The 26217-nt window shown below is 45.5% G+C and overlaps 1 protein-coding gene across 2 annotated transcripts in view; it reads left to right on the top strand.

Annotated features, from left to right (window-relative positions):
- The window catches only part of DLGAP1 (DLG associated protein 1), a 620950-nt gene that overhangs the window by 375195 nt on the left and 219538 nt on the right, over window positions 1-26217 (top strand). The window contains exon 6 of one of the 2 annotated variants that reach the window (XM_078687477.1): window positions 15191-15211. The exons of the other annotated variant lie outside the window; for it this stretch is intronic. Coding sequence (XP_078543603.1) covers window positions 15191-15211 — 21 coding nt within the window. The remainder of the gene's footprint in view (window positions 1-15190; window positions 15212-26217) is intronic. 2 annotated transcript variants of the gene reach the window in all.

Raw genomic sequence — 26217 nt, 5'->3', positions numbered from 1 at the left:
TACATAACAGTTGTTACTGTTACCTAAGTTATGGTGGCAGCGTTACAGAGCTCGGACCAGGGCCGGACTGGCCATAGCGGGCCCCGGGAATTTTCCCGAAGCGCATCACGGTTGGGGGCCGGTTTTGGGCCCCTGGAGGCCGTTTTTGTTACACGGCCGTTTTTGCAGCACAGCTGCAAAATCGGCCCTGTACCAAAATCGTCGGAAAACCGGCGGCACCTCCAACCCCCCACCCCCCAAGTGGGGAGGGGGGGCCGGCCGAGCACTTTGCCAGGGCCGGTTGTGGTTCCCAGTCCGGCCCTGGCTCGGACCTATGGAAGGCCGAGTCTGTCTTGCCAGGATTTGAGCTCACGACCTACAGAACACTGCATTTGTCAGTGATGAACGTTCAGCTCGCTGAGCCATCCTCCTGGCTCAGTGTACCCAGAAGTGTAACTTTCATGTACCTTACAATATATTTGGTATGGTGTGTTGCCACTTCAACTCCACACATTTGAGATAGTTTTTGCTCAGCTAGCAGCTTGCCACGTTTCAAATTGGTCTAGCTGTCTTAGGAGCTTAAGGGCTTAATAATGGAAGTCCGACAGATCATACCAATCATTCTCATAGATACTAGAACACTTGGGGCTGTGTCAGAGCAACTAAAGTAACTTGGCTGGCAGACTGACTGTGTGCCAGTGCTATGGAGAGTGCAGGGCAGTGCCATATCTTAGAAAGGGTAGTGCTTTCCTTCTCTCTCCCTCATGCAACAAAGCAACTTTGGGGCATATTTACAAGCCCCTATCACCACCAGAACGTCACTTTTTTTGACATTCAGGTGGCGATAATCCCTTCGCCTTATTTACAAGGAGACGTTAAGCCACTTAATATGGCTTAACGCCACCTTGTAAATACGGCCCCTTTCACGCTGCTCTTGGCGTGAAAGGGGCGGGCAATGGGTGTTGCAGTGGGCCTTCCACTGCGACACTCATTGCTTTTTTACGCTACCCCCTATTTAAAAGGCTGGGGTGAATATGGGGCAGCTCCATAAATAAGACCAGGGAAAACCTGGTCTTAAACTGGCACAACAAGTAGAAAAGGAGAAATTATTAATTTCGCCACGCTTTCGCTGTTTCTATGTGTGTTGCATTCTGCAGCACACATAGAAAGAGCAAAACACCGTTAGTGATTGTTTATATGCAGGAGGAACACCTTCCTGCACATGAACAATCATTCCCTGCAAGGCAAGCACCCTTTCACTATGGTGCAAGGGTGCCTGCATTGGCGCTAGGCAGCTACATTTTGCACTAGTTCTAGGGGAAACGCAGGGGTGCACTGTATCATTGTAAATAGAGCGCATCGCTGTGTTTTCAGAATGTCGGATTGCCGTGTTTCCAATTGTGGCGTAATACCACGCCCTGTCATTCTGTTGCAAATATGCCCCTTTCTTTGCTCTGCTGCGTTGCGAGACAGCTTAGGGCCCGATTCCGAGTTTGGTGGTGTGGGAGCAGCAATCGGCATGCCGCCACCCTGTTTCTGCACCGCCAAACCTGTGTGCGCACCGCCCGCCAGATTACGACTTTTACAGTCAATGGCAGGTGGTTGTTTGGTGGTCCCACGACCGTGCCTATGAAATAGGCACCGCAATGGGAACGTCAAAGGCTGTACCTGCACGGCATGGGCTGCTGCAGTAGGCCCTCTTTGTTTTCTCTCCGCCACGGTACTGCTATTAAAACCGTGGCAGAGAGGAAACTTGTAATATGCTTGGCGGGACCGCAAGAGTTGTAATAGGGCAGTCGGACCACTGGTGCGGCGGTGGCTGAAATACCACTGCTGCACCACCATGAGAATAGCAGTCCACCCACCGCCAAACTCAAAATTAGGTCCTTCGTAAATATGCCTCAAAGAGTATTTGCCCACAGGTCCTTCCGCATAATTGTAGTTGGTGAACGTGCGCATAACAAGTTATTAAGTGTTAGTTTTTTTTGGATCTTTCGGTTATCAAAATGCCTTTTTGCAATGCTGAAAATCTGCAGCTTTAGGAAAGCTAATTATAAAAATAAAACTTCAGTTATCTTAATTTAAGTGTGAATAAGTTACACAAAAACCTTGGGTCCAGGCACTTTTTTGAATACAAATTAATATCTAAACACGATACTCTGCACCTCACACTTTGGGCTTATACGTTGAAGCTTTTTGTTTGTATTTCAACATCTACCTCTCCGCCATTACTGTGTCCCATAATGCATTGCCCGTTCGTGCACCTCATAAATATTTCTCGGTGATTACAGAAGTTCCTTTTGAAGAGCTCTGCCCCCTTTATGCAATACATGGCTTGAAATTAGGCTTCATATATTGACTTGCGCTGGTCCCATTATCACACAGCAGCCTGGCAGTGACATATGAAGTGTAACGTCGAAGGAAACAGCTTCTCGTGTTAGTCTTTGACAAAAAGGAAGTGTGTTAGAAATAGAGGCAGCAAAATGAAAGCCAGGTGCTCCTTAATGCTTCGCAGCCGCCCCATTTTTACCGTAAAAGGAAATGATCGGTTTCCTGTCTTCAGAATCTTTGCATCTAACCTCGTGCATTGTGTTGTAAACTTTGATGTGTGTGTGTATGTGTACGATGGGTGGAGACGCCCACACACAGCAGAAGCACTTCCCAGTCATTTCTTATTAAGACACATGGGGGCAAATTTATCAAAATGTCACGCAACGCAATGCATAGAGACTACTTTGCTATGCAGCGTGGCATGACAGGGCAGGAATATTTAACATTATACTTCACATTCCTGTTCTCTGTCCTGTGCTGGTGCATTATGTGCTGCCTAGCGCCGACTCAGGCATTCTTGCACCGTGGTGCTAGTGTGGCTGCGTTGCAGGCAGGGTTGTTTTTGTGCACAAAGGGGCCCCTTCCTGCTCAAAACAAACCTGTGAGGCCTTTATCTCTTTCCAAGTGTGCTGCAGAATGCTTCAGAGAAGGAGCTTTCCTCGCGCCGAAAAAGTGCCTCGTCAGGGGTAGTTAAGCGCTATATAAACAGTAGCGGTCGGCAATAGGTGTTTCTGTAGGGCGGTGGGGAGGGGCAGGGTGGGGGGTAGTAATGTATGGATTATGGAGTTTTACAGGTAAAGTAAACATTTAAATAAAGAAAACGAATTTCGTTGCACGCACTGCATTACATTTGGTGATGCAGTGCGTGCAACGAAATTCGTTTTCCACCCTGCTCCTCCCCCTGCCCACGTCACCGCCCTACAGAAACACCTGCTGCCGACCGCTACTGTATATAAATACAATTACAATACATCAGTACCTCTACCTGCAGGGCCAGACTGTGAACGCAATCCGGCACTGGCAATTACGTCAGACCAGCCCTGGGGAGGAGGGGAGGGGATGGGAAGGGATGGGAAGGGTGCTGGTTGGAAACACTGCGGCTGCACCTTTGTTACAGGGGGCCAATATTACAGCGCTGCAGCAAAACCGGCTCCCAGTAACAAAAAATGGCCTCACCAGACCAAAACTGGCCCTCACCCTTCCTGCTCACCAAGGAAAACGCCCGATGACCGGTACAGCCAGTCCATCCCTGCCTACCTGTGGCGTGCAACCAACTGTTATTGAGGAAGAGGAGTCACCCACTCCTCATTCTTGGTAAAACATGTTCTTGCATCCCTAGAAAGCTGTCAGTCTTCATCCATCCATCTGTCTTATTTCTAAACGGTTTATAATGCACCTACATGACCAGAGAAGTCTGCCTAATACCAAGAGCATCAGGAGGAAGAGATGGGAAATGGGCTGCTTCGTGTAAAGGCATTAAGTAATAAATAGTTGGGGTTGGTCTTCAGTTGCTTTTAACCCCTTCACTGCGGGGCTGTTTCCCCCCGCTGTGCTGGGGGGCGGGGGTCGCGCACAGCGCCCCGGTGCTCATCACGAGGTCAGCTCGTCATGACCACGCCCGTTCCAATGGAACGCTCAGCACAGCAGGGGAATCAGTCCAGCATGCGAGCGTTCTATGTAACGGGCGCGGTCATGACGAGCTCAGCTCGTCATAGGCACCGGAGCGCCGTGGCTCATGACGAGCTGACCTCGTCATGAGCACAGGAGGGGTTAAAATGATCTGATCCTGCAGTGATGGCAGAGAAGCTGTGGGGGCGCATTCCAGAGGGACACGCCTTGATGGAATAGATTGTTTCTCCCAAACCACTTCTACTTAGATGGTCACAGCATGTGGAGGAGGCCATACTGAGATCTCTAGTCCAGTGATATGGAGTGAATAATTTCAAAAAGTGCCCAAGGAATCTGTTATGCAATGGGTTGCTAGTTAGGCTCAAGGTGTTGAAGGCAGCCCCTTGTTTGGACTCATTGTAAAGCTTGAGTGATGCCACCTGAGGCTTTTAAAGCCAGAGATGAGATGAGCTGCAAGGTTTGTGCGCTTTGCGGCTTACCTAATGACTTAGTTGGGAGACCCCGATATGTGCCATTGCAGTAGCCGATATGTGAGAGGGCCACGGTCATCACAACAGCGATACAGTTTTGACTTTGAAGTAGTGGGAAAATCCTCACAGGTAATTACAGGTGGCAACACACATTTTTTTAATGGAATTAATCTGAGAGGCAAAGAATAAATCAGTGTTAAAAAAACAACTCCCTCAGTTCTGTCAAAGGCCACTGTTGTAGGAGGAGTGCCTAGAAAGAGTCCAGATTCTTGTAAAAGTTTCAATTTTCAAAGCCAGTAACTAGAACATTAGATTTTGTTCTGTACCAGAAGAGCCAATTGTGAGTCGACCATTTCTGAATGTGCTGTCGGCAGTCATGCACAATGCTTCTGTGCTGTGGTTCTTATAGGATCCCCATGTACATTTGAGTATAATTGGCCTGCTTTTATTAGCCAGCCTTATGGGTGTCGATCGTTGCCACAAGGGCCAGCGAGAGGGATTATCCTTAAGGTACACCGCATACCACGTCAGAAAGGTCTGGATGTTACCTGTCGGGCGCAGTTTAAGAGGAAAGAGCTACAAAATTGTAAACCAATCCCTAATACAGACTACAATGAAGAAAGTAGGATGCTTTCATCAGCCGTGTTGAAGGCTGAAGACGTGTGGCAAGCACAAGGCTCAACTTTGACAATTGAGAGATTTTGAATGACATGAGGCTGTTTCAGTGTCTCTCTTAGGTCTGAAGCTTAACGGGGAATCATTTAGGAGAATGTAGGTTTTCAAACAGACAGTGAGTTGTACAGAGTCTATTGCTTCCAAGATTTTGGTGACAATAGGGAAACAGAAGGTAGGGCTGAAGTTTGACAAGGCAGGTGGGTCAACAGAAGATTTCTTTGGGATGGTGTGATGATGGAGTCAGTACTTTTATTGTGAATAGCTCCGGCCAGCAGACAGACATTGCCAAATCTAGTCATGATTGGAGCTGAGGTGGATTGGCCAAGTTTGATGGTCTTTACTTGTGAGAGCATTGCAAAGGTGGACTAGCACCTTTTTCGAGATTGTTGATGATCTGGTTGAACATGGTTTCAGTTAATTGGAGCAGTAATGTATCGCAGTGTTAGATCTAATATACAACCATCCTTGTCCCTTAGAGAACACTATAGGGCATATGTACAAGGACTTAACGCCACCAGAACGTCACTTTTTGAGACGTTCTGGTGGCGTTAAGTCCATCCTAAGCAGCTTAATTTAGCAACTGCGCTGGGGGAAATGCAGGGGTACACCATATCATTGTAACTCAGGCGCACTCCTGTGTTTTCAACTGACGGAGCGCAGCGTTAGCAATTTTGGAGCTAACCTGCGCTCCGCCAGTTCATTGTACATATGGCCCTATGCTTGTTGCTTTTGTAATTAAAGGAGGTCATAAGGTCTTCAAAGAACTTGTGTGGATGGTGATGAAAGGGGCCATGGTCATTTCTTAGTAAACACAGATGAAATGTGTAAACGAGTTGTTGACTTTGGCCAACATAAGAGGGTAAGTTTGTGTTTATTGCATTATGTATGTCCGCTTTTTAGTCAGTATTATTGTTGCAACTGGCAGTTTTAGCACATTGGAGCTGACGATCTTTTCTCCTTCTTCTGAGAGAGCTACCTTTTCCATTTAAGAGTTGAAGGTCTTCAGATAGATATATTTTTTGTTTGACTTTGAGGGATTTGAACATCGTATGGTGTAAGGAGAAAGCTCAGCCTTTGCAGCCATGGTGATTTGGAGGAGGTGATTAAGGAAGTCTGGGGTGTTTTCTAGAGTTTTGCAGCTTTTACAAATGAGAGGGGGAAAGAAGTCTGTGTTTTGCCTGTGATTTAGGCTTCTTGCCCAAGATGGCAGGATGGAGGTTTTAATATTCTTTATAGAGAAGAACTCAAATTGAAAGATAAAGTGGATACGAGAATGTTTAGATGAGGATAAAGTTTTATAGCCAGTTATGGTTAAATTGGAGACTTCATGCTGCGTCGGGGTTCAGGTGCTCAAGAGGCAATCAGTTTAGAGATTCTACACTGTCCATATTAATCCCAATTTCTTGTGTATAGGAATTCTAAGAGCCATCGGCCCAATTTTGATGAAGTCTCCTAAAGTGAGAGAGTGTTTTGAGGTGAACGTGAATCACGCCAAATCCTAGAGTTTGGTTGGGAAGCCATCAGAATATTGGGGGACAGTGCTGGGTGATGGACGATTGTGCATAAGAATCAAGCCAGAGAATTGGTTAGTCAGGCAAGTGTTCAAAGTAGCCATTATGCTGACTAATGACTTAGTGGTAGATAATGTTAGCTGGTTGATGAGGGTGATTCTCAACTATGATTGGGTTCTCAATGCAAATCCAGTATATTGCACTCAACTGGAACGACACCCGATACGATGGTCATGGTGCCAGACCTCCAGGTTTTAAGGAAAGTGTCAGTATAAGGATAATGGTAATTGGAGGTGCCATGGATGTGGGAGTGTGTTTGACAGAGGACCTGGCACTAAGGATAGGCCCCTTGACCGAGCATTGAGGATCAGACTAGTTTAAAGGGTGCGAGGATGGCGAAGATGGATTGGAGTTGTGAGTATGATGAGAGAGATCAGTCTTCTGTGGAGTCATAGGGAACTAGGAGAGGAGGGTTTGGAAGAGTGAGACAGGAAGGGATGCACAGAAAAGCAAGGGGTTCAAGGAGTTCTGCTGTTGGGGGCATACTGAGCACCTTTGAAAGGACTAGAGTGGTATCATCATCAGGGTAGAGGAGTAAAGGCTGGCGTGCGTGAAAGAGGGTTGAATTTAGCATCAAGGGCTGACAAGATGGGCTGATTAGCATTGACCATCACATTACCATTATTGTTCACATTGAAGGTGGAGAATGGGCGGCTCTAATGAGGATGAGAAGGTGATGGGGTCTCCTCCGAGTACCGCTGCAGACTGACAGAGAGAGAAGGCCATGGACAGGGGAGAGAACCATCAATCTAGATTTGCATTATAGAAATGGAAAGCAGTTTGCTTGAAATATAATATGGGGGCAACACAAGTTACCTTGCGGCATACTTAAAAAATTTATTTAAAAAAATATGCAGCCCTTATTTTTACTGCAAGACAAAGACGAGCCGGCAAAGCAGGTACACGCATGGAGGATCATAAAGAACTATTCCACACCTACTAGTCAACCCGACTTGGACATGGGCTATTCAAAAGTTCAGAAAACAAACTCATGCTATATAGTTTTGGAGGATGGGAGAACTCCCAGCCTTAGACTTTATTCCAAAGTTGTCTAATGTGAGGTTGAGTAACAATTGTAGACTGTGTGACCAAAGTGAAGACACAATCGTCCACATCATGTACATTTTTAAGAAGAGCCCTCTTAAAACAAATATTCAATTTAATAGGCATTCCGTCATGCGGACAAGCCATGATAGCTTCTCTATAACGACTTACGCAGTCTTAATTCATGCTTTGTAAAGTTCATGGGTTTATTTGATCAAAAAGTGGGTTTTCTTGCTTAAAGAAAATCAAAATGGATTGCTTTTTACTGAATACGATTGTGTTGTGTACGTAACAGGCCTCATTATTGTGGTATTTCTTTTAACATTTCTGTTGCTTTATATGCACACTTTTTGATAATGAATTAAAAATCTTGAATCATTATATGGGAGTATGGTAACTGTCTATTATTATGGTTTCTGGATTCAATTTCAAAACGTTATCATAGTATGCTTTCCTTTCGGCTTTAGTCGTAATAGAGCCTGAACAGTGGCACACAACATATTTTGAATGAGAAAGCCGGATGCAGAAGCAACAGAACTTCTATGTCTACCAGCAGTTTTTGATGAAAATCCAACAATCAGACCCCCAGGATATAGCGGCATGGATTCACAAATTTAGCGGCACAAATATGGAAATTTAGCGGCACAAATATGGAAATTTAGCGGCATTTTAGCTGCACTTTATTTTACTCATAAGCATTCATTTTCAGCCTTAAATCAATGGAAACTGTTTTAGCAGAGTATTCCACTTTGATTAGGCAATCTGGAATATGGAATAGAGGAAGATACTCGAAGTGGAGGGACATACATCCAGATTTGGTAGGGAGTAACTGTTCAAGGAATAAACAGCAAAAGGTACCAGAAGTGAGTGGCTATCCCTCACAAAGAACTTATGTAAAATACCAGCAATGATCGGCAATCTGTTTTTAAGGAATGGTTGTCAGGATCTGTGCCACCTCAGAACCTACGATCTTCAGAGCCCTCGTCCCTTTGCACATAGTAAAAGGCCAAGTGAGATGAAACCTGCATTGTATGTGTGCGGAAAGGCACACTTTGCAAAGAAAAAATGGTGGACTTATCAGTGTAACCTTTGGACTTTGTATGGGACTGAGAGCGTTTCCCACTGCCCCAGGAGAATGAGATTTTGCCAGTATGGCCACCCCTACCCACATCGCACATGATTCACTGGATCTTTGCAGGATGGTCACATCTTAGCTTATCATAAGAGTTGTTGTTTAGCGCACAGCTACCCTTTCAGGCCTCTTGCTGGATCCTAGCTAGTTGATATATATGTCTCGAACTGCTTCAGAATATTTCGGGAAGGCTTAGCAGCAGGGACACAGCAGTTGTTTGGAAGGAGATATTGTTTTTTGTAAAACATATTTTATTGATTTTGCAATTTAAGTAGAGAACAGAGCCTATAAGGCCAACACTTATCAGAAAAATGACAAACATATTACAAAGAACAATTCAAATGCCAACACGTGCATATATGCCTCCTGCCCCCAACTCGACATCCATCGAAAGAACATAGTGAAAATCCACATGTAACAGTCAGTGTCTCACATTCACCCTGGCCACCCTCAGCCTGCAAATGCCCGTGATTCATCATCCATCATTGGTCCATATGTGTTTCCAGCTCAAAGGTTACTGTGCCCAAGTGAAATGTACATCAGCAGTTAGTTCAACCCCTTCCTGGGGAAACATTTCATAGCAGCCGGAGACACCGAACCTGTCTTTTTTTTTAAAAATGAAGTGTCCTCTCCGACGCCGGCTTCCAGAGCAGTGCTCTGCGCTGCCCGGAGTTTCCCTGATGCAAGTACATCGGGTTCTGCCCCACCACGGCGGAGGGGGTCTGAAGCCCTTTTACCCAACAGGGAGGTGCCGCCTGGCCTGCATAGAGTGTCCTCGCATCAGCAGGGTGCTGCCATCACGTTTTAATGGAGGCCTGTAATGACAAGTCATCTCAAGTCCGAGAGTCTTTCTCACCACCTGGGGTAAGTTTGAAAGAACTTGTCCCACACAAAGCGAGGCCAATCACCCATCTGTCCGGGGGGTGGCCGCGAATCTGAAAGACATTTATCCAAACCCCTGTTTGAGCGATGATGACGGCTCTCTGTGCTGCTGGGAATTAAACAAGTTGGGTTCATTGCTTTCAACTTGCTATTAAGCGCCCGATTCGCAAACGTTGTTTCTACGTTTGAGCCTTCGAAATTCAGGTATGACACTCCTCACAGAACAATCCTTTTGAATCGTGCCAACAGCGCCGCAAACCGCTCCCCACTCATCAGCTCAAAAACTGACTGTCTGTGTGTGTCCCGGGAAGCTGCTGACACACACGAGTGGGGGTGGGGGGGGGGGGGTTGCACAGCCAATAAAAGGCATTGTTTGTTTTGCTGTTAAATATCGCGGCCAATATGGTTATTATCGCGCCCATCGCGGTAATCTGCCGATTTCACGATTTTTTCGTGAATCGCGAAATCGCGATAAACTGGAGGGTCTGAACAATAGGAGGGAAAAGCTGTCTGCGCCAAGAAGCTGAATATCATGTCGGGATAGGAGAAGATGCAGATCTGAGAACAGCGAACAGTATTGATCCCTGGAGATCTAGAAAATGATTTAGGGCAGAAAGTACTTTCAGGTGGCCAAAGAGCTTCGTGTTTTGTATCCGGCAGCAAGGTACCTGTCCCTCTTCTGTGTGTGTATCTTTTTTTGCATTGAAGGCGGGTAATCTCAGAGTCAAGGATAACGTTGGCCTTCCCTCTCAGCAAATCTTTGTATTTTCTGGCTTGATTGGCACCAGAAGATAGAGCGGGAGGCTGCTTTTCAAGCTAATAGCATTTGAATGTCTTGCTTGCATTCCAACCCAACAGAGAGATGACCCCTGGACAAAACATTTTGTGTGTGTCTAAAGCTCATGATGTAGAAGTTGAGCAGGCAGTACTTTATTGCCCAGGTACCTCTCTTCCTGTGTTACGTTCCAGTAAGTTCTTTTCTGGTGTCTCAGCATCTTCTCAACTCGAGCAGGTAGCTGCTGGTAGGAGCAAATTTACACTTCCCCCTCAGCCAAGTACACTGCAAGAAGGAGTGCCAGGGATTAAGTGACCCAGAAAGCCAAGCAACCAGCTTTATAGGGGCCTCTTTGTGGGCGGGCATTTGGATCAGAGTACCTGAGTAAGCTCAAGTTGGGATACTTTGGGGAAGCAAAGTAAGATGTTCAGAAGGTTGCCACATGACTGGATTGGCAGGGATAAAAATCTCTGCATCCAATCTTGTTCGTACTAAGAGGCCTCAAGATCACCGCAAGAAATTGACTCTGGAAGGCAGCTTCACAGACCTGGTCCTGAAGGCAGGTAATTCTCCAGTTTCTGTGGCAGAACAGGGTCAGTGATGGTACCTGGTTGTTTTTATAGTCCGGAAAGTATTAGAGGACTACCTACTGGCCATAGACTTAAAGGAGATCAACTGCTTCATGATAACCTGCCATTTCAAGATGGGTACTCTGGAGGTAATTCTCTATCTCAAACAGGAGAATTTTTGGATTCAATTGATCAACAGTATGCATACCTCTCTGTGCCTATTTAGCTTCTCATACGCCCTTTCTGGGGTTTTGTGAGGAGAGAAAGCACTGGCAGTTGTCAATGCTGCTCTTCACAGGTACAGAGTGAAAGATCGTTCCTGCAGGGATGTTCTTCTGGTGCCTACCCCTCTTGGTATCTAGCTCTCCAAGATAGCTAACAAACTGTTCTGGTTCTCCAGGACCATGGATTCTCAACACTCCACCCAAATCTCACCTTCACCCATGGCTGGATCAGGAGTACATTGAGCTTTGGTGGGCTTGGGTCCAGATGGACCTAGGGCTTTGTCTTCCTCATGTCAATCCCAGAAACCAAGCTGATGGCACTTTGTTTGTTCATTCTTCTTGTTTCAGGCAACAAGTGTGTTTTGATTGGCTAGACATATGTTGCGGCATTGCTGCAGGTTCGCTGTGCTCGTCAACAACTGGGTCTTTTTTACCAATTGAAGTGAGTTAGCTGCAGTCTATAGGGGGCTTCTGTTTTATGCGCTTGTACTCATGGAAGGGGTTCTGGTCCGCATGGAAAATACAGTGATGAGGAACAATGAGGAAGGAGAGACGGCGCCAAGGAACAAATCAAAGATGATAAAAGACAAAGCTGAGGAAAGCGTGGAAGGGGTACCACACAGCAGCGAAGGACTGGACAGAGCTGAAGCTAGAGGAGAAGTACCAAGTGAAGCAACAAATGTCCTGCCCAAAGAGAGTGAGCAGAAGACCAAAAAGGCTCATTGAGGAACTATAATGATGGGACAGAAGGCCGTCTACATCAGAGACAAAGCGAACAACGATCATCTTTGTTGTCAGTACTGTGTGTGTTTTATTTTGTGTTTGAGTTTTTCTTTTACTTTTTTTTATTTTAGTGTCTCCTCCTTTCTTTCCTTTCTTGTTTTCCTGTTCTTTTTGTTTGTTTCTTCTCAGCATAGTTTTCTTTTCCACAAAAAGGGGAGATTTCGGAGTGATGTGCAGGGGGGCACTAGGACCCAGCACAGGACACAAGGGGAGGAGCTACCCACCGGAAACCACGTCCGGTCAGGGAAGGGGGATGGGGCATTATGCTACACCCCCTGGACGAGGAAGGGAGTGCCCGCAGGCACTACGACACTGTCAGAGAATAAAAGAGAAGTGCTGCTGCACCTACATGTGTCGTGTGTGGTTGTTGAGTGCTGGTGGGTAACGTGGGACACGACAGCTACGGGGCCTAGTTTCACACGTGATGTCTGCCTCAGCGTCTGTCCGCTCTTCAGAGTCATCCTGAACATGGTTTGCAGGTCTTACAAGATGGCCTTGATGTTGGCTTGCGATTGAAAATGCTTTGCTTGCAATTGACAATGCTTTTGAGAAGGCCTCAAGTGACCTACACTGCATTAAGGTTATGACCACAACGTTTTTGTACGGATTCCCCTTGTTACGGCTCCTGGCCCGGACCGTTGAATCTATATGGAATCTGCTTTTGGTTCCCTTTGTTTGAACCCAGGGAAGAGGTTACCATGAACTTCTGATTTTCAAAATCATCATCTTAGTGGCTGGTAACACCTCAACAAAGGTGAGTGAGTTGGGTTCTGTTCCATTCAGGGGTCTCTGCTTAGCCATGTTTGTTGATTGTGGGGTATTGTGGATGCATCCAAGGTTTCTCCCAAAGATCAATTCTGTCTTTCATCGTGACCAGGCAATTGTTGTCCCTTCTTGTCCCTACCCCGTAATCTGAGGCGAAACAGGGTTGCACTGATTCAAGGGACAGAACTTCGAGTCCTCCACCAATACTCTGGGTCAGTGGATCATGACTGTAACGTCTCCAGCTCCCAGTTGCACTGGGGTAGCTCTTATGCAGATGCATGAATGCAAGAGGATCGGTAAACTCCTCAGCAGACTTTATGGGTAATTCAATCTCAGACATTGCAGAACTACTATTTAGGAACTACTTTCTACATTTGTTTCCCACTACAAGTTTGATGTGGTCTGTACCTCAAAGGGTGCTTCTGGTACTGTCATGGGCTATTAAGGGCCATATTTACAAAGCCTTTGTGTTGCCGTTGCCAGGGACGTTTTAAGGCATGGGCAAAGTGGGTCTTTCAGGTCACACCTGATAAAGCCATCTCTGTTCTGCTGAGAGTCTTGCCCTGATAACCTTGAATAATTCTTAAACCGATTGCAATTATCTCTCACTTGTCACCCATATTCAAAATAAATGAAAGGAAAACAGTATTTGAAACAGACATTTTGCGGAGAAATGTGTTTGTTTTATTCTTTTAGATCAAAGCAAAAGCAGGAACTCAAATCTTCATATGTTACAGAGATTATTTGCAGTAATATTAGTGAGCTGCCGCTGTGTTACAATATTGAAAACACAGGTCACTGCCCATAAATATTAGATGTAAAAACATATAGAATATGGACCAGTGTGCCTGTGCACTGCCAGTGACCTGGCCAAATAAGGCATGAAAGAGCGAAAAGTGGATCATAAATTCAAAGCTGTTCCGCAGATGGGCCCCCAAAGTATGTTTGGCCCAGAGCCCCGAAAATCCTTACAATGTCCCTGGCAATTGCGTTATGCAAGGTGATGCTGGGCAACACAAGGGCTTAAGTGGGACTTACTGAGCCAAGCAAAGCCACCTTGCATGGCTCTTGTGGCTTAGTAAATCCAAAGTAGCTCAAGGCAGTGCATTTTGTTGCCTTGCGTTACATTGAGGCAGGGAGGCGTTCCTTAGGTGGATTGTGGATTTTCCCGTGCATTCACTCATGGATTTTAGCGCACTCCCAGATTTACAAAGAGTTATAAACCTGGGAATGCATCAAAACGGTACGCCTCATAGACCCACGCATAACAATGAGAAATATCTTCCTTTCTCTTCGTACTTCCTTTTTCTATGCGTGAAGCATTCCACATCACACATAGATAATGGAAAATGCTTCCCAGGATTGTTTTTATCCAGGAAGGTATCCTTTCCTGCACAAAAACAATCCTGCTTGTAACGCAGGTACCCTTGCATCATGGGGCACGGATGCCTGCATTGGCACTAGGCAGCACACAGTGCGCCAGTGCAAGGAGGCAGCAGATTTGGCGCATTTATGATGTCTCCCTTTCACACGACGCAGTAAGTTACCTTGCTGCGCTACGTTGTGTGACTTTTTAGTTAATCTGGGCCCCAGGCCTGATATGTTTTTCTTCTATCCGGGCAATTCTGGGTGATGCATTAAATTGTGTGGTATTGTATTGCTCCAGTGGTCAGTCTGTCTTTGTTTTTGTTGCTAGTGATCGTGATGAAGGCGCGTGATACTTGGGTATATCTATTTGCAGAAGAAATGGGATGAGGCGGTAACAGCTGAATTATTTATTCGCTATCTTTCCTGTTCCTATTCTGGCGTTCTCACGCCAGTACTTGCGACCTGTAGGCCCTTTCTCACGCTATGCCGTTTGCCACAGGTAGAGCTTAGTAAGGGGCATAGTAAAAGCGTTCAGACTGTTGATTGGCAAACCTGCATGGATTGGGATCTCGACGATTGGTAGGAAATGCTACAGAAGTAGTACTACAGTTTAATACAATGCCAGTGCTTAATTTGAGCCAGTGGTTTCCGGTGCTCAACGCCAGCACTTATGTCAGTCTACCACAAGGTGGCCCCGTCTGGCTAATTTAGAGATGACCACAACAACAGTTAATTCAATGTGCATGAAAAATGACTATTACTTACTGCCCATGCCATTCTTATTGCTTTCAGCGCCTGAAATAGTGTAAATTGTCACACTTGTAGGAGTGTGATGCTTAGTAGTTGTGTTGGTACTATCATTGGCAGCATAGCAGGGGCCATGTGGAGTGCAAGCTACAGTGGCCTCCTGACAAGAGCCCTGGCACTTATTTTTCAACATATTAATCACTGCAATAATTGTGCTTCTTCACGGTCTACACATACTGCAACGAGAGCTATCTAGCGTTACGGAGGGTGCAGTTTCTGCAGTTTAACAGCAGAGGGTACTATTGTTTCGCATATGAAAACTTAGTGCCTAGGACGCTGAATCCAGTCAGTTTCTCGCGATGAATTGTTCTGCTAACGGTGCCAACTCCGTAAAGTCTAAACAAACGTTGTATTCAAAGAGCTCCTGCATCTTTCTTTTTCCTTTTGCTTTCAGCTGCCAGACCTTGGCATACAGGTGCACTCTAAGCAACTGCATGGTGCGTGTACTCGTCTTGTCACGGGCAAGCTGACAAAACAGGTATTAATACAAATATTCAAACTAAGAGCGCGAGACAAAAGGAAGAAAAGGTACTCTGGCACGGATGAACTCGCGTTTAGTGACCGGTAGACAGGTGTGCCCCGGTGTCGCAGTGGAGTAGTAGAGAAAGAAAAAAAGGCGGAAAAAGAAGAATTTCTACAACCACTAATCTCGAAATGTAATACCTGGTGACAGTGTAGACTTTAGGACTCTAGGGGGAGTTAATGCCACCGAAACTCAAGCAGACTCGCGTAGTTGGCACCTCTGCCTAAACGGTGCAAAACCGGCGTGGAATATACTTGGCGTCCGGCTGTGACTTTGGCCTTTGAACATTAAACCTCTGTATATGTCAAGTGGTAGTAAAGAAGTTTTGTTCTGGGTAAGGGGATTTTGGTTTAGTCTCTCATAATCTGCGTTTTTTAATGCGTGTAGACCCCTGCACCCTTTAACTGCCAGTCATCCCCTCCTCATCAATTTCATGCCTACTGCAGTTTTTGTTACGATTTTTTTTCATTCAGCCTTATTTTGGCATCCTGTATCCCTTCCACTAATTACAATGTTGTTCCACTTTCAGCTCCATTCAGCTACTTCTTGGCAATGGTATCCGGCACCTTCCACCGACCAGGAGTCTTAAATGTTGCGTGACATTATGATTGACAGCGGCCCGAGTCTGCCGTAGTCACACCTGGCTGCTTTGAGGGGGGCGTGAGGTCGTTTTCAACATGAAGCTGAGGTTACTGAGCGCTGGAGGAGTGGCTGGTGAGGGCGGTGGGCGGGCGGTGGGCGGATGGTGGCTTTTTTTTAACTGTGACCTCTCTGAGGCATGCCGGGACACAGCCCCCTGGCAGATGAGCTGGGAGCTCTTTGAACTGAGAGCAGCGGTGTGTGACTTCTGATGTGGGCTGCCTGAAGGAGTCTGCTCTCCTTTGAACATCCCAAATACCAAAAAACATTACTCCGATCGCACTGAAGTCTAAACGCCTCAGTTACTGTGGAGATGAAGCTTCCTGGAGGCAGCCAGTTTTAGCCACCATGATAGGGAAAAGTATGGAGGGCTGCAACCGCAGTTGGGAAGTATGTAGACCCATGGAAACACGCATTTTCAAAGTCAGAGCCTCATTTATGAAAAGTGACGCATTGCTAGTCAAAAACAGTGATGCTTCGCTTTTAATAGCACCATCCTTGTGAAACCATGGATGCACCGTATGTATAGCACGGTGCTCCATGGCGCAAGGATTTACAGATACATCAGGAATTCTGACGTATCTGGTGGTACGAAAATGATGCATTGCTGGAGTGTGTCGGAAAACTGGCGCAACTACAGCAATGTATCATAACCCATGGGACAGTCCCATGTGAAAAGACCTCCATCAATCCATACGCCTGCTGAAACGGGAAACAGCCATTACATCTCATGCATTACAACGAATGTGATTACAGCGTTGTCGTTACAACAACCGCATTGTTATTTCACAGTACATTACAACGCAAGTCTTTACATCGACTTGCTGTAGAGGGCGTGCTGACCTAACCTTCCCTACTGTTGTGCACACTGGAGTTGGAATAGTAAATTATACTATTCCTAAATCCAGCGTGCCCCCTACAGCAAGTCGATGTAACAACTTGCGTTGTAATGTACTACAATGTAACAACGCGGCAGATTCGCTGCATAGTACAGTTCGAAGTTGAGCGCTCCAAGACCACTCTCCATCAAGGAGCACTGTGGTGTGGTGAGAGCCACCTGCCCTTAGCCCATATCAAATTAAAAGTAGCCCACGGAAAAAAAACAGTGGGGCAATATGATCTGACCTGGGCATGTGCGGAACCAAACTCCCTTAGGCTCCTTACAATGACAGAGGATACAAGAACAGGAGGCGGCTACTGGGAAACCTACCTTACTAATGATGAGGCAAAGAACGACATTAACCTACCTTGAAGGTGTTACTGTCTCCTAGTAATTAACATTACACCTGTATCGGACTGCATACATGGTACCGGTAGGGCTGCGACTGGCGACACCGCCTAGATGACTCATGGTGGTCCTCCCTCGTGCTTCCACCATCCAAGATCTGCCCTCGCCCTTCAGGAGTGTGGTTTACCCATGCAGCAGATGCTGCATTTCACAACTTTCGAAGACACTTGTCCTGATACACTGCCGAACGGCGAGTCACTGTGCTGCCCCATCTTGCTTCAATTTACATGCTATTTGACCCCCCCACATGTGACAAGTCATGCTAACTGCGTACAGCTTCACTACCAACACGGCACCTGTGCAATTACTTAACACATTGATACCCTTACACGATAGACAGTATTCCTCTTCTTCTTTTCTTTCAAATATAGACTCCATTGATTAAGCTTTTATATTTGGTGTTTATTGCATGTAGATCACTACACCCTCCTACCCTTTGCGGTCAAAATTGTTTGCTTCGTTGTCTGTTCAGGACGATTAAAAAGATGATCTATACATGCCTTAATTGATTTTATCATGCTGCAACAATCTCTTTTTCTAAATCAAAAGTGTCAATAAAAATATATCTAAAACATTTATTATCTTTTATTTTGAGTTTGTGTAAAGTGCTGGTAATCACACGATAGTGGTCCCACAGCACTTTAAGGGGTGGATAATCATAAGGTGGGAATAACAATATATACAAATTACTGGAGCTGGTGGTGGGATTCAGGCAATCGTCCAGCAGTGAGGGATCGTTTCTCACCCCAACTGGTTGATAAAGCCTTAAGAGAGTAAGAATCCATGGTGCCTTGGTGAATAGGTGGAGCCAGACTTAGATACCTGACCAGTTAATAAGTGATAGCAGAAGGGGATTCACTAAATGAACATATCAGTGAGGAAGTCTCAACGTACTTATTAGAAAAATGAAAAACAACATTGCTGTTAACCCAAACAAAGTTTGATGAGGGATCAAATACAGTGCTTAATTTGAACTGGTGGTTTCCGGTGCTCGGCACCGGCACTTAATTGCCGGCACCAGCACTTAATTGTCGGCACCAGCACCTAATTGCAGGAACCTGCACTTATGGCAGCTACCACACGGTGATGCTGTTTGTGTAATTGAAAGACGAGCAGAAAAACTGTTATTTGTTAGTTCAATATATATTAAAAACAACTAATGCCTGCCACCCAAGCCATTTTTAAAGCTTTGGCAGCCTCCTCGAACGGTCTGAATTACAGTGGCAATGTGTTGTGCAAACTGCGGTGGCCTCCTGGCGAGGGCTCTGGCATGTATTTTCTTACAAATTAAGCACTGGATCAAAACGTTCAATTAGGGATCCCGGCTCAAAGATATGCAAAGAATTTTCACTAAGCGGGGTGGTATCAATTTGTAAGTAATGTTCTAAGCTCCAAAACTACAGCCGAAATTGATCTGTGCATATGGGCGCTTTACATAAATTAAGGAGAGTCAGTGTAAATGAACTCCCTGAAGTAAGCAGACCAGTGTTACATTTCAGTGCCTTTGTCCAGGTGATGGTACATTGCATTGCCAATATTGTGGCCAAATTCAAACCCCAGCAGTTACCCAACAACCCCTCAGCCTCCAGAAACACCATCTATGGCACAATCTGAAATTTGGATTGAAAGTCCTTCACTAAATGTAAAGACCCAAGAAACGATTTCCAGGTGGCATCCTTGGGTAAAAACAAACTTACCAGTTTGATCTTTGCCACTTCCTTAAGGTTTGTGGCACACTTGGTGGCAATCCTATCGCAAAGACGTAGGAATAGCTATAGTGAAGGGCTGTCCTCTAGCTTCTCATTGTGGGGCATGTTTACTAACCTGTTATGCAACACAGGGCAGCAAGCAAAGTAGATGCACTGCGTTGCATGAATGTTGGACTCCTGAAAAGCTGATTACTTACAAAGTGGTGGAGCATTTCTGCTCTCTCCTTGTGCTGGGACAAAGTGTACAGTCTAGTGCCAATGCAGGCGACCTTGCACTATAGTCAGGGCCACTGGAAATATGTGATTGTGCGACTGTGGTGATTTTAGCATATTTATAGATTTGCCACATAATCCATTTTCTGCTGCATAATCTACAGATGTTAACTAAAAACAATTTTAGTTTCTGGCTCAAAAGGTTCAAAAGTTACTAAAAATCCAAGGACCATGCTGCAGCTAGACTCTACACCTTTCTGTTGCTTATTGCTATATTTGGGTATCAACTGGTATTATTGTCATGGAACCCATGCCCAGAGATTGTTACCAAGTTTAAAAATTATAAAATAAAGAAGTAATACTATTACAAAATGTGCTGCATTATGCCGCACAATTTGCCGTTTCTTGATGTGCGATTTACTCAACACTGCCGCATAATTTGTCCCTCTCCTGCCGCTTAATTCCATTGGCCCTGACTATAGTGCAAGTGTACCTGCATTACAGGCAGGATTGCTTTTGTGCAGGAAGGTATCCCTTAGAGGTATTTTCCACTTTCTAGTGTGCTACAGAATACAACACATATGGAAAGAGGAAACAATGAGAAGAAACAAAGATATTTCTCCTCGTTACGTTAGCATTTTAACACATTCCTAGGTTTACTTGCTTTAGTAAATCTGGAAATGTGCCAAACACCATGGGTGGTTGCATGGGAACGCCCGTGCTCCACCCATGAAACAAATCTCAACTTGAAATGTAACGTAACACAGCATAAGCAGCTGCATTGCGTCATATTTTTGTGCAAAGTCACGCAAGGCGGCGCGAATCACCACTTACATGACTTTTAAAATAATACTGAAGCCTTTGCATTGTCTTTGCATCCCCTTGTGTGACGCAAGGACATAACAAAGGCTTGCAGACAGACAACATCACTCCACATCTTCACGGGAAACCTCAAAACTTGGCTCTTTGACAGATCCCCTCCTTGATGGACTGGAACCTGCACCTCCCCCCCTTCCCAGCGCCTTGAGACCCTTGCGGGTGAGTAGTCGTGCTTAAACAAACGATTGATTGATTGAATGCAAAGGCTTGATGAATCTGGGCCTTAATCTGTAAAGAATGCGCTGGATACATCCAAACCAGTTTTACGCTGAAGGTACATGGTTAGATTCTCCTGTGACTGCCTGTGAAATGCTTTCGAAAATTGGTGTTACTCGTTTTTCAGAGACTGTGAGTGGGTTTAGGATGAAAGCTGTGATTTAAGAGTAGCTTTTTAGCTGTTCAGCAGCTGCATGATGATAGTTACTTGGAATCAGTTACTGGCCCCTTTGGGTATTTCCCAAACAGCAGCTTTTGCCATCCAGCGGGTTGCAATCCCCATCCTGTTATCCTTCCGAGAAAGATTAAACTAACATCAAACATGATGGGAAGCTTGGGTATTATGTGATCTCTTGTAAAGCTTATTGATGAGCGCAAGGCAGCCTTTAAAAAAACAGAATTGTGGTTAATTCTGTAAAAGAGAGAGTAGCGACAACAAAGACGTTCTCAGCGCTGTATTTTGCCACCTTCACATCAGTGATATGAAAAGTAGAGTGCCTGTCGATGCTTTTGCTAAGAGGGAGTGGGTGAGTTTTTGTACCACGCGTCCTTTAGAGTCAGTCCTCCAAAGGTGCTTTCAGTGCACACATGTTGTGCTCTATTAGAAGCACTGGGTACAGTGGGTAAAATTGTGCCACAAGCCTAGGTGCTAAGAGGGACAAAGGTCCCACTGACTGCTGGTTGGGTAGTAAAAAACAGCAATAATCAGATATCAGTGAATGTCTCATGGCTCTGGGCCTTGGTGCCATGGCACCTTCTCCTCCACTGAAGAAAAATCTTTATTGCATTTAGTTATTTAAAACCATTACAACAGTACACAATGAGTGTCACAAAACTAAAAATATCCCGGTTCGTTGGGTGCATCCCCGATGTTGCACCATTCTGTGTACCAATTGCTGATTTTCTAAAACTTAATATTCTTTATATACACTATTTACTTTTTTCTTAATTATCATTCACTCAATGTTGATATAAAGCAGCACATTTTTAAATTCATCAATAATTAATTTCTCCCGGAGGTTCCTATTATGATACGAGGGATTGCTACAGATTATAGGCACAGTTTTTCGTCCTGTAACCCTGTATTTGAAATTTCTACTCCACCCCTGATAGATATGCCCCTGTCTGGGCATCAAAGTATTTTAATGCATAACAAGGTTCCCCACAATGCCAATCAACACACTCCAAAACTAGGCTGGCAGACAAGAAGACATTGCAGGTACCCTGCTCAATCTATTCTTGCACACTGTGCCTGGAGACATTAGGGGCGCAGTAAAAAATACCCTTTCATAATGCTACACATCTGTACCCTCAATTTGAAGAAACTGATTTTTCGGAATGGCTGTCCCACTAAGTAGAGTTTTGCTGATCCCTTTATCAATGTATGCACATAAAAGGTGTTTTGTGTTGCTTTGGAGTAGTGGTGGGTAGCTCCAACCGAGCCAAAGCATTGCCTTGGTACTACAAAAGAAATGCACCCTAAGGTAGAAAGTGACACCCTGCAATTGACTGACATAGCCCGGGGCTTGGAAAACTAACCCTAAGTAAATTTGATTTTGCAAAAGGTGCTTTCAAGGCTCCTGATTGGATTCGAGGACCAAACTCTAGGCTCTCAACATTACCGATTAAGTCTACAGGAATAAACCCCAGACATATCTACCAAACTGTCCTTGTAGTACATCCCCACAAGAAATCCCCTATCTGCAATATGACACCTGATTCCAGTTTAGCGCTGGAAAGAAAATCGGGAAAAAAAGATTTTGTGCAGATATGCATCACTCTTGTAACCGGCTTAAAATCTTAGTACATCTGCCCCGGAGTGTTGATCCCCAAACCGTGACATCCCCTGCACCTTCAACTCAGAGCTGAACTGAACTACCTCCAATTTGAGAAACTTCTGAAAAACAAAATCTTAAAGAAAACTTTTCCCTAAGACAACACCTACGTCTGCAAAAGAATGCTGGGTGTGCTATCCACCTTACCTGGCTGGGCTCCAATGACCAGATAAGTAGCTCCATTATACAGCATTTGTATATTTTCCTTACTAATCTGTAACCTCAGCACTTCAAATGTTATCGCAAAATAAGAGCCAGTGCTATAAAATACCAAAATTAATAAACACATTCCAATGTGGCACGGGTGTCTCCATTGCATGCAGGGTTGTTTTTGTGCAGGAAGGAGTGTCTTCCCACACAAAAACAATCACCTGAGGCACATCCCTCCTTCTATGTGTGCTACAGAATGCAGCACACATAGAAAGAGGAAGAAACAAGGAGAAATAAAGATATTTCTACTTCTTACTCCTCCCCTGGAAAGGTGTAGCATTTTGGCATCACCCCAGGTTTACCAGTTCTGGCAAATTTGGAAATGCGTCAAAATCCATGGGAGTTGCATGGAAACACCCACGCAACGCCTAGGGAATGCCTTCCAATGGCAGAATAACGCAAAGCAGCGATTTGGCTGTGTTGTGTTACTCCGTATTTATGAAGCCACTCAGGGCCACGCTCATCTTTGAGTTGCGTCACGCATGCACCCTGTTGCAAGTGCTACTCAACTGGGCTCATAAATATGACCCAGAATTAAGAGGAGACCGAGGTAGGCAACAAGCCCATCCATTCTTGAGTAAGGAGCCGACACAAAGCCCACAGTCTGTATATTGGGGAAAAATATAGGTCTGGCCAACAAACCGCTTAATCTGCTTGCAGCTGAAACCTAAAAATGAGCACCAGTTTTCTCGCCCTGCCTGGCATCAACAGCACATGTCAGCAAGTAAGTGTGGCTCTCAGGTGCACTATACATTTCTGCAGCACTTGAGTGCTGCTGAAGAGCCTCTCGCTGGTTTTACGACACTTCCAAAGACCATGTCTAAAATACTTCACCCGTCTGTTTGCTGTAAAATGGTTACAAAATGAGGGCAGAGGCAAGCAGGGCTGTGAAACTCTAACGGGGTATTGTTAAATGTGTGCTTGGATGGCTCATAACTTCTACTGTCCAGCTGAGCCAGTCTGTGTTTTTTTTTCCAGTGTATTTGTGAGTTGTATTTTCCGGAGCTGTTATCAGCCAGTCACGCTGGTCCATAAAGATAAAAGCGTCTAGGAAACCTCGCAAGGACATTACAGTTCCTGGGCTAAAAAAAACTGCCGAGTGTGTTTTTGAAAACGCTCCCACGTCGCGTGGGCAGTCCGTCACAACACGTGCAGCTTTCCCGCCAAAGCACCGCGGCCATTCCAAGGTCCGCCGCGCGCTGCACAGAATGCAAAAGGCAGTGGTCACTATCACGAAGCAGAAATGTTTCCTTTCGCATTCCCGGGACACTCCCTGCCGCCGGCCTGCTGGAATGCTAAGATTTGCATATTCAGTGTGGCGGAAAATGCAGGCCCTGGGCACTGGTAACCAGCAAGCCCTGCAGCTACAGGGTTTAGAAAGGAAATGACGCACTCCGCAGACCCTCGCCATGCCAAGTAAAGGACAGATCGAGCGCATGGCTGGAATAGCTCAAAAAAGTTGTTGTCCTCGGGGTTTGCAAATTTCACTTTGGCAGAAGTTAAACAAACAAGGAAAAACGCAGAAGCTTTTCATGTAGGCATTTTTTTAGGGGAAGTTTTCGTCATGACTCATGTAGTTTGTACTTTGTAGAGTACATTAAATGTAAATATTGTCAGGCGGATTATCTACTTTCAGTTCTTTTTGAAGTCACTCTGGATTGCAGCGTCAGAGATCCTCTAGAGCCCAAATACACGTCAACGGTTTGAATGCCCACGCATTCAAAACTTTTCTGAAAAGGTTCAAGTTGGCACCTGTGCCCTAGGTCCGGGCATACTGTGGCCTAAGGGCTAGAGCGCTCGACCTCAAAGCTAGGTAACCGGGTTCGAGTCTCCGCAGGGACCCTCAACATCCTGGGCTAATCACAAGCCCCATGCGCCACACGTATGTCACTTTTTCCATGTTAAAAATGAGCCACAAGTGGTGCAAGGGACTTGTAAATAAGCCCCTTAATCTCTCTGTGCCTAACAAAATAAGCACTATTGCACCGCCGGAACGTTCCGGTGGCGCAATGTGCCACTGGCATATTTATAAGGCCACGTAAAGTAATGTTATGTGACTTTTCATGTCCTTATAAATATGTGCCCCTTTCACACAGAAAATTGCGTGAACGGGCTGTTCCAAAGGTGTTGCTGTGGGCATTCCCAGCAAAATCCATGGCTTTTTGAGACTGCCCCAGATGTACGAAAAATCGCGAGTCTGCGGCAGTGCCAAAAACTCTCGCCTCCCCATGGGAGGCGTAAGGAAGGCACAACATGGAGAAATATCTTTATTTCTCCTAGTTTTTCCTCTTTCTATATGTGGTAAGATATTTGCCAACCTGTCCTGTCCTGCCATTTAAGGAAGGGAAGCTTGCATTCCTGGGGCTGTGGTGTCAGTGCCCTGGAGGTACAACAGGCATTTTACATCCCAGGTGCATTCTGTTACACAAGAAGGGGCCGCAGAAGCGTCTGTGGCCCCCTGCTGTTAGAAAGATTGCATGGGTGCTACATGTGGGCAGGCGCAACCTTAAGAGGGTTTTCCCTCATTTGCATGGTGGCTTGGCCCCGTGCACATGAGGATACACTTTGCCTTTTGCACCTGTGCCATATTATGGATGCAGGAGAAGATTCAAAGGCACCATTAGGAGGCACACTGACACCTAGACGTAGTGCACAGTCAGCTCTTCCCCCCTTTCCTGAGTATGCCCCTTGCAGGGAGAAAAGGGGGTCCCATTGACTACCTAGACGTTTCCATTTAGCCTGGTGTCATAACTCACTGCACCCACCCGCAGGGAAACTCTGCCCCCCTTTCAAGTGGAGGCTGTATTACTGCCTCCACAATGAAAGCTGGATCTCTGTCTTGCTGCAGAGCTGAGCTGGGGTAGTGTATTTATTGTGATAGGGGAAGTGGCGTAGTGTGGGGGGTCCACAGGGGCAGTTGCCCCAGATGTAAAATTCTTAGGGGGCGCAATATTTTAATAGAAGGTATTGCGCCCCCTAACCCGTGGACCGCTAGCACTTCCTGAGCTAACGTTCCACAGGTTAGGGAGTGCAATACTTTCTTTTAACATTTTGCCCGAGGTGCTCGCAACCTACGCTATGCCGCTGATAGGACATACTCACCCAGACTGCGCCAGTACACCAAGTCAAAGCAAGGCGCAGGTCAGGGCAGTATGCCCTAATTATAACATCAGCTCTGCTGTTAGATTCCTACAAGTCCTGTGAGGGAGTAAAGCTTGCGTTGCTGCTATTCTAGCTGTACTTATTCTGTGAGAGTAGGTTTATGGCTTTACTTTTGCCCTAGCTGTACCTGTACTGTAAGAAAGGGAAACTGGTACTGTTGCTACTACCGAGCTATACCTACTCTATGAAGAAGGGGCGTTTCCACTGAGGTTACCCCATGAAGCTTGCGTTGTTGCTTTAAAAGTTGCACATATTGTGCAAGGAAGGAAAAGGTGCACTGTTGGAGTGAAGGAGAGAGAGAAAAAAAGTTTAAAACAGTTCCCGCCTCCTATAGGGTAGGCCAGCTTTGTGGTAGAGGATATGTTTGTGTCAGAAACTTGTAATGCTCCTGCTGTTGCCACATGTCCTATGTGTCTCCTTAGTGTTAAGGAAGCTTGCAGTGCTAACCATTCTTTACCACACATGATACAAAACTAAAACTGCTACCATTTTAAGACACAGGCAATGCAATTGCTTGATAAATCTAGCCCCTAATTCCC

Source organism: Lissotriton helveticus, chromosome 4_1 (genome assembly GCF_964261635.1).
Source record: "Lissotriton helveticus chromosome 4_1, aLisHel1.1, whole genome shotgun sequence".
NCBI classification, from domain to species: Eukaryota; Metazoa; Chordata; class Amphibia; order Caudata; family Salamandridae; genus Lissotriton; species Lissotriton helveticus.
The sequence above is the reverse complement of the archived record's forward strand: the minus strand, read 5'-3'. Positions and strand labels throughout refer to the sequence as shown.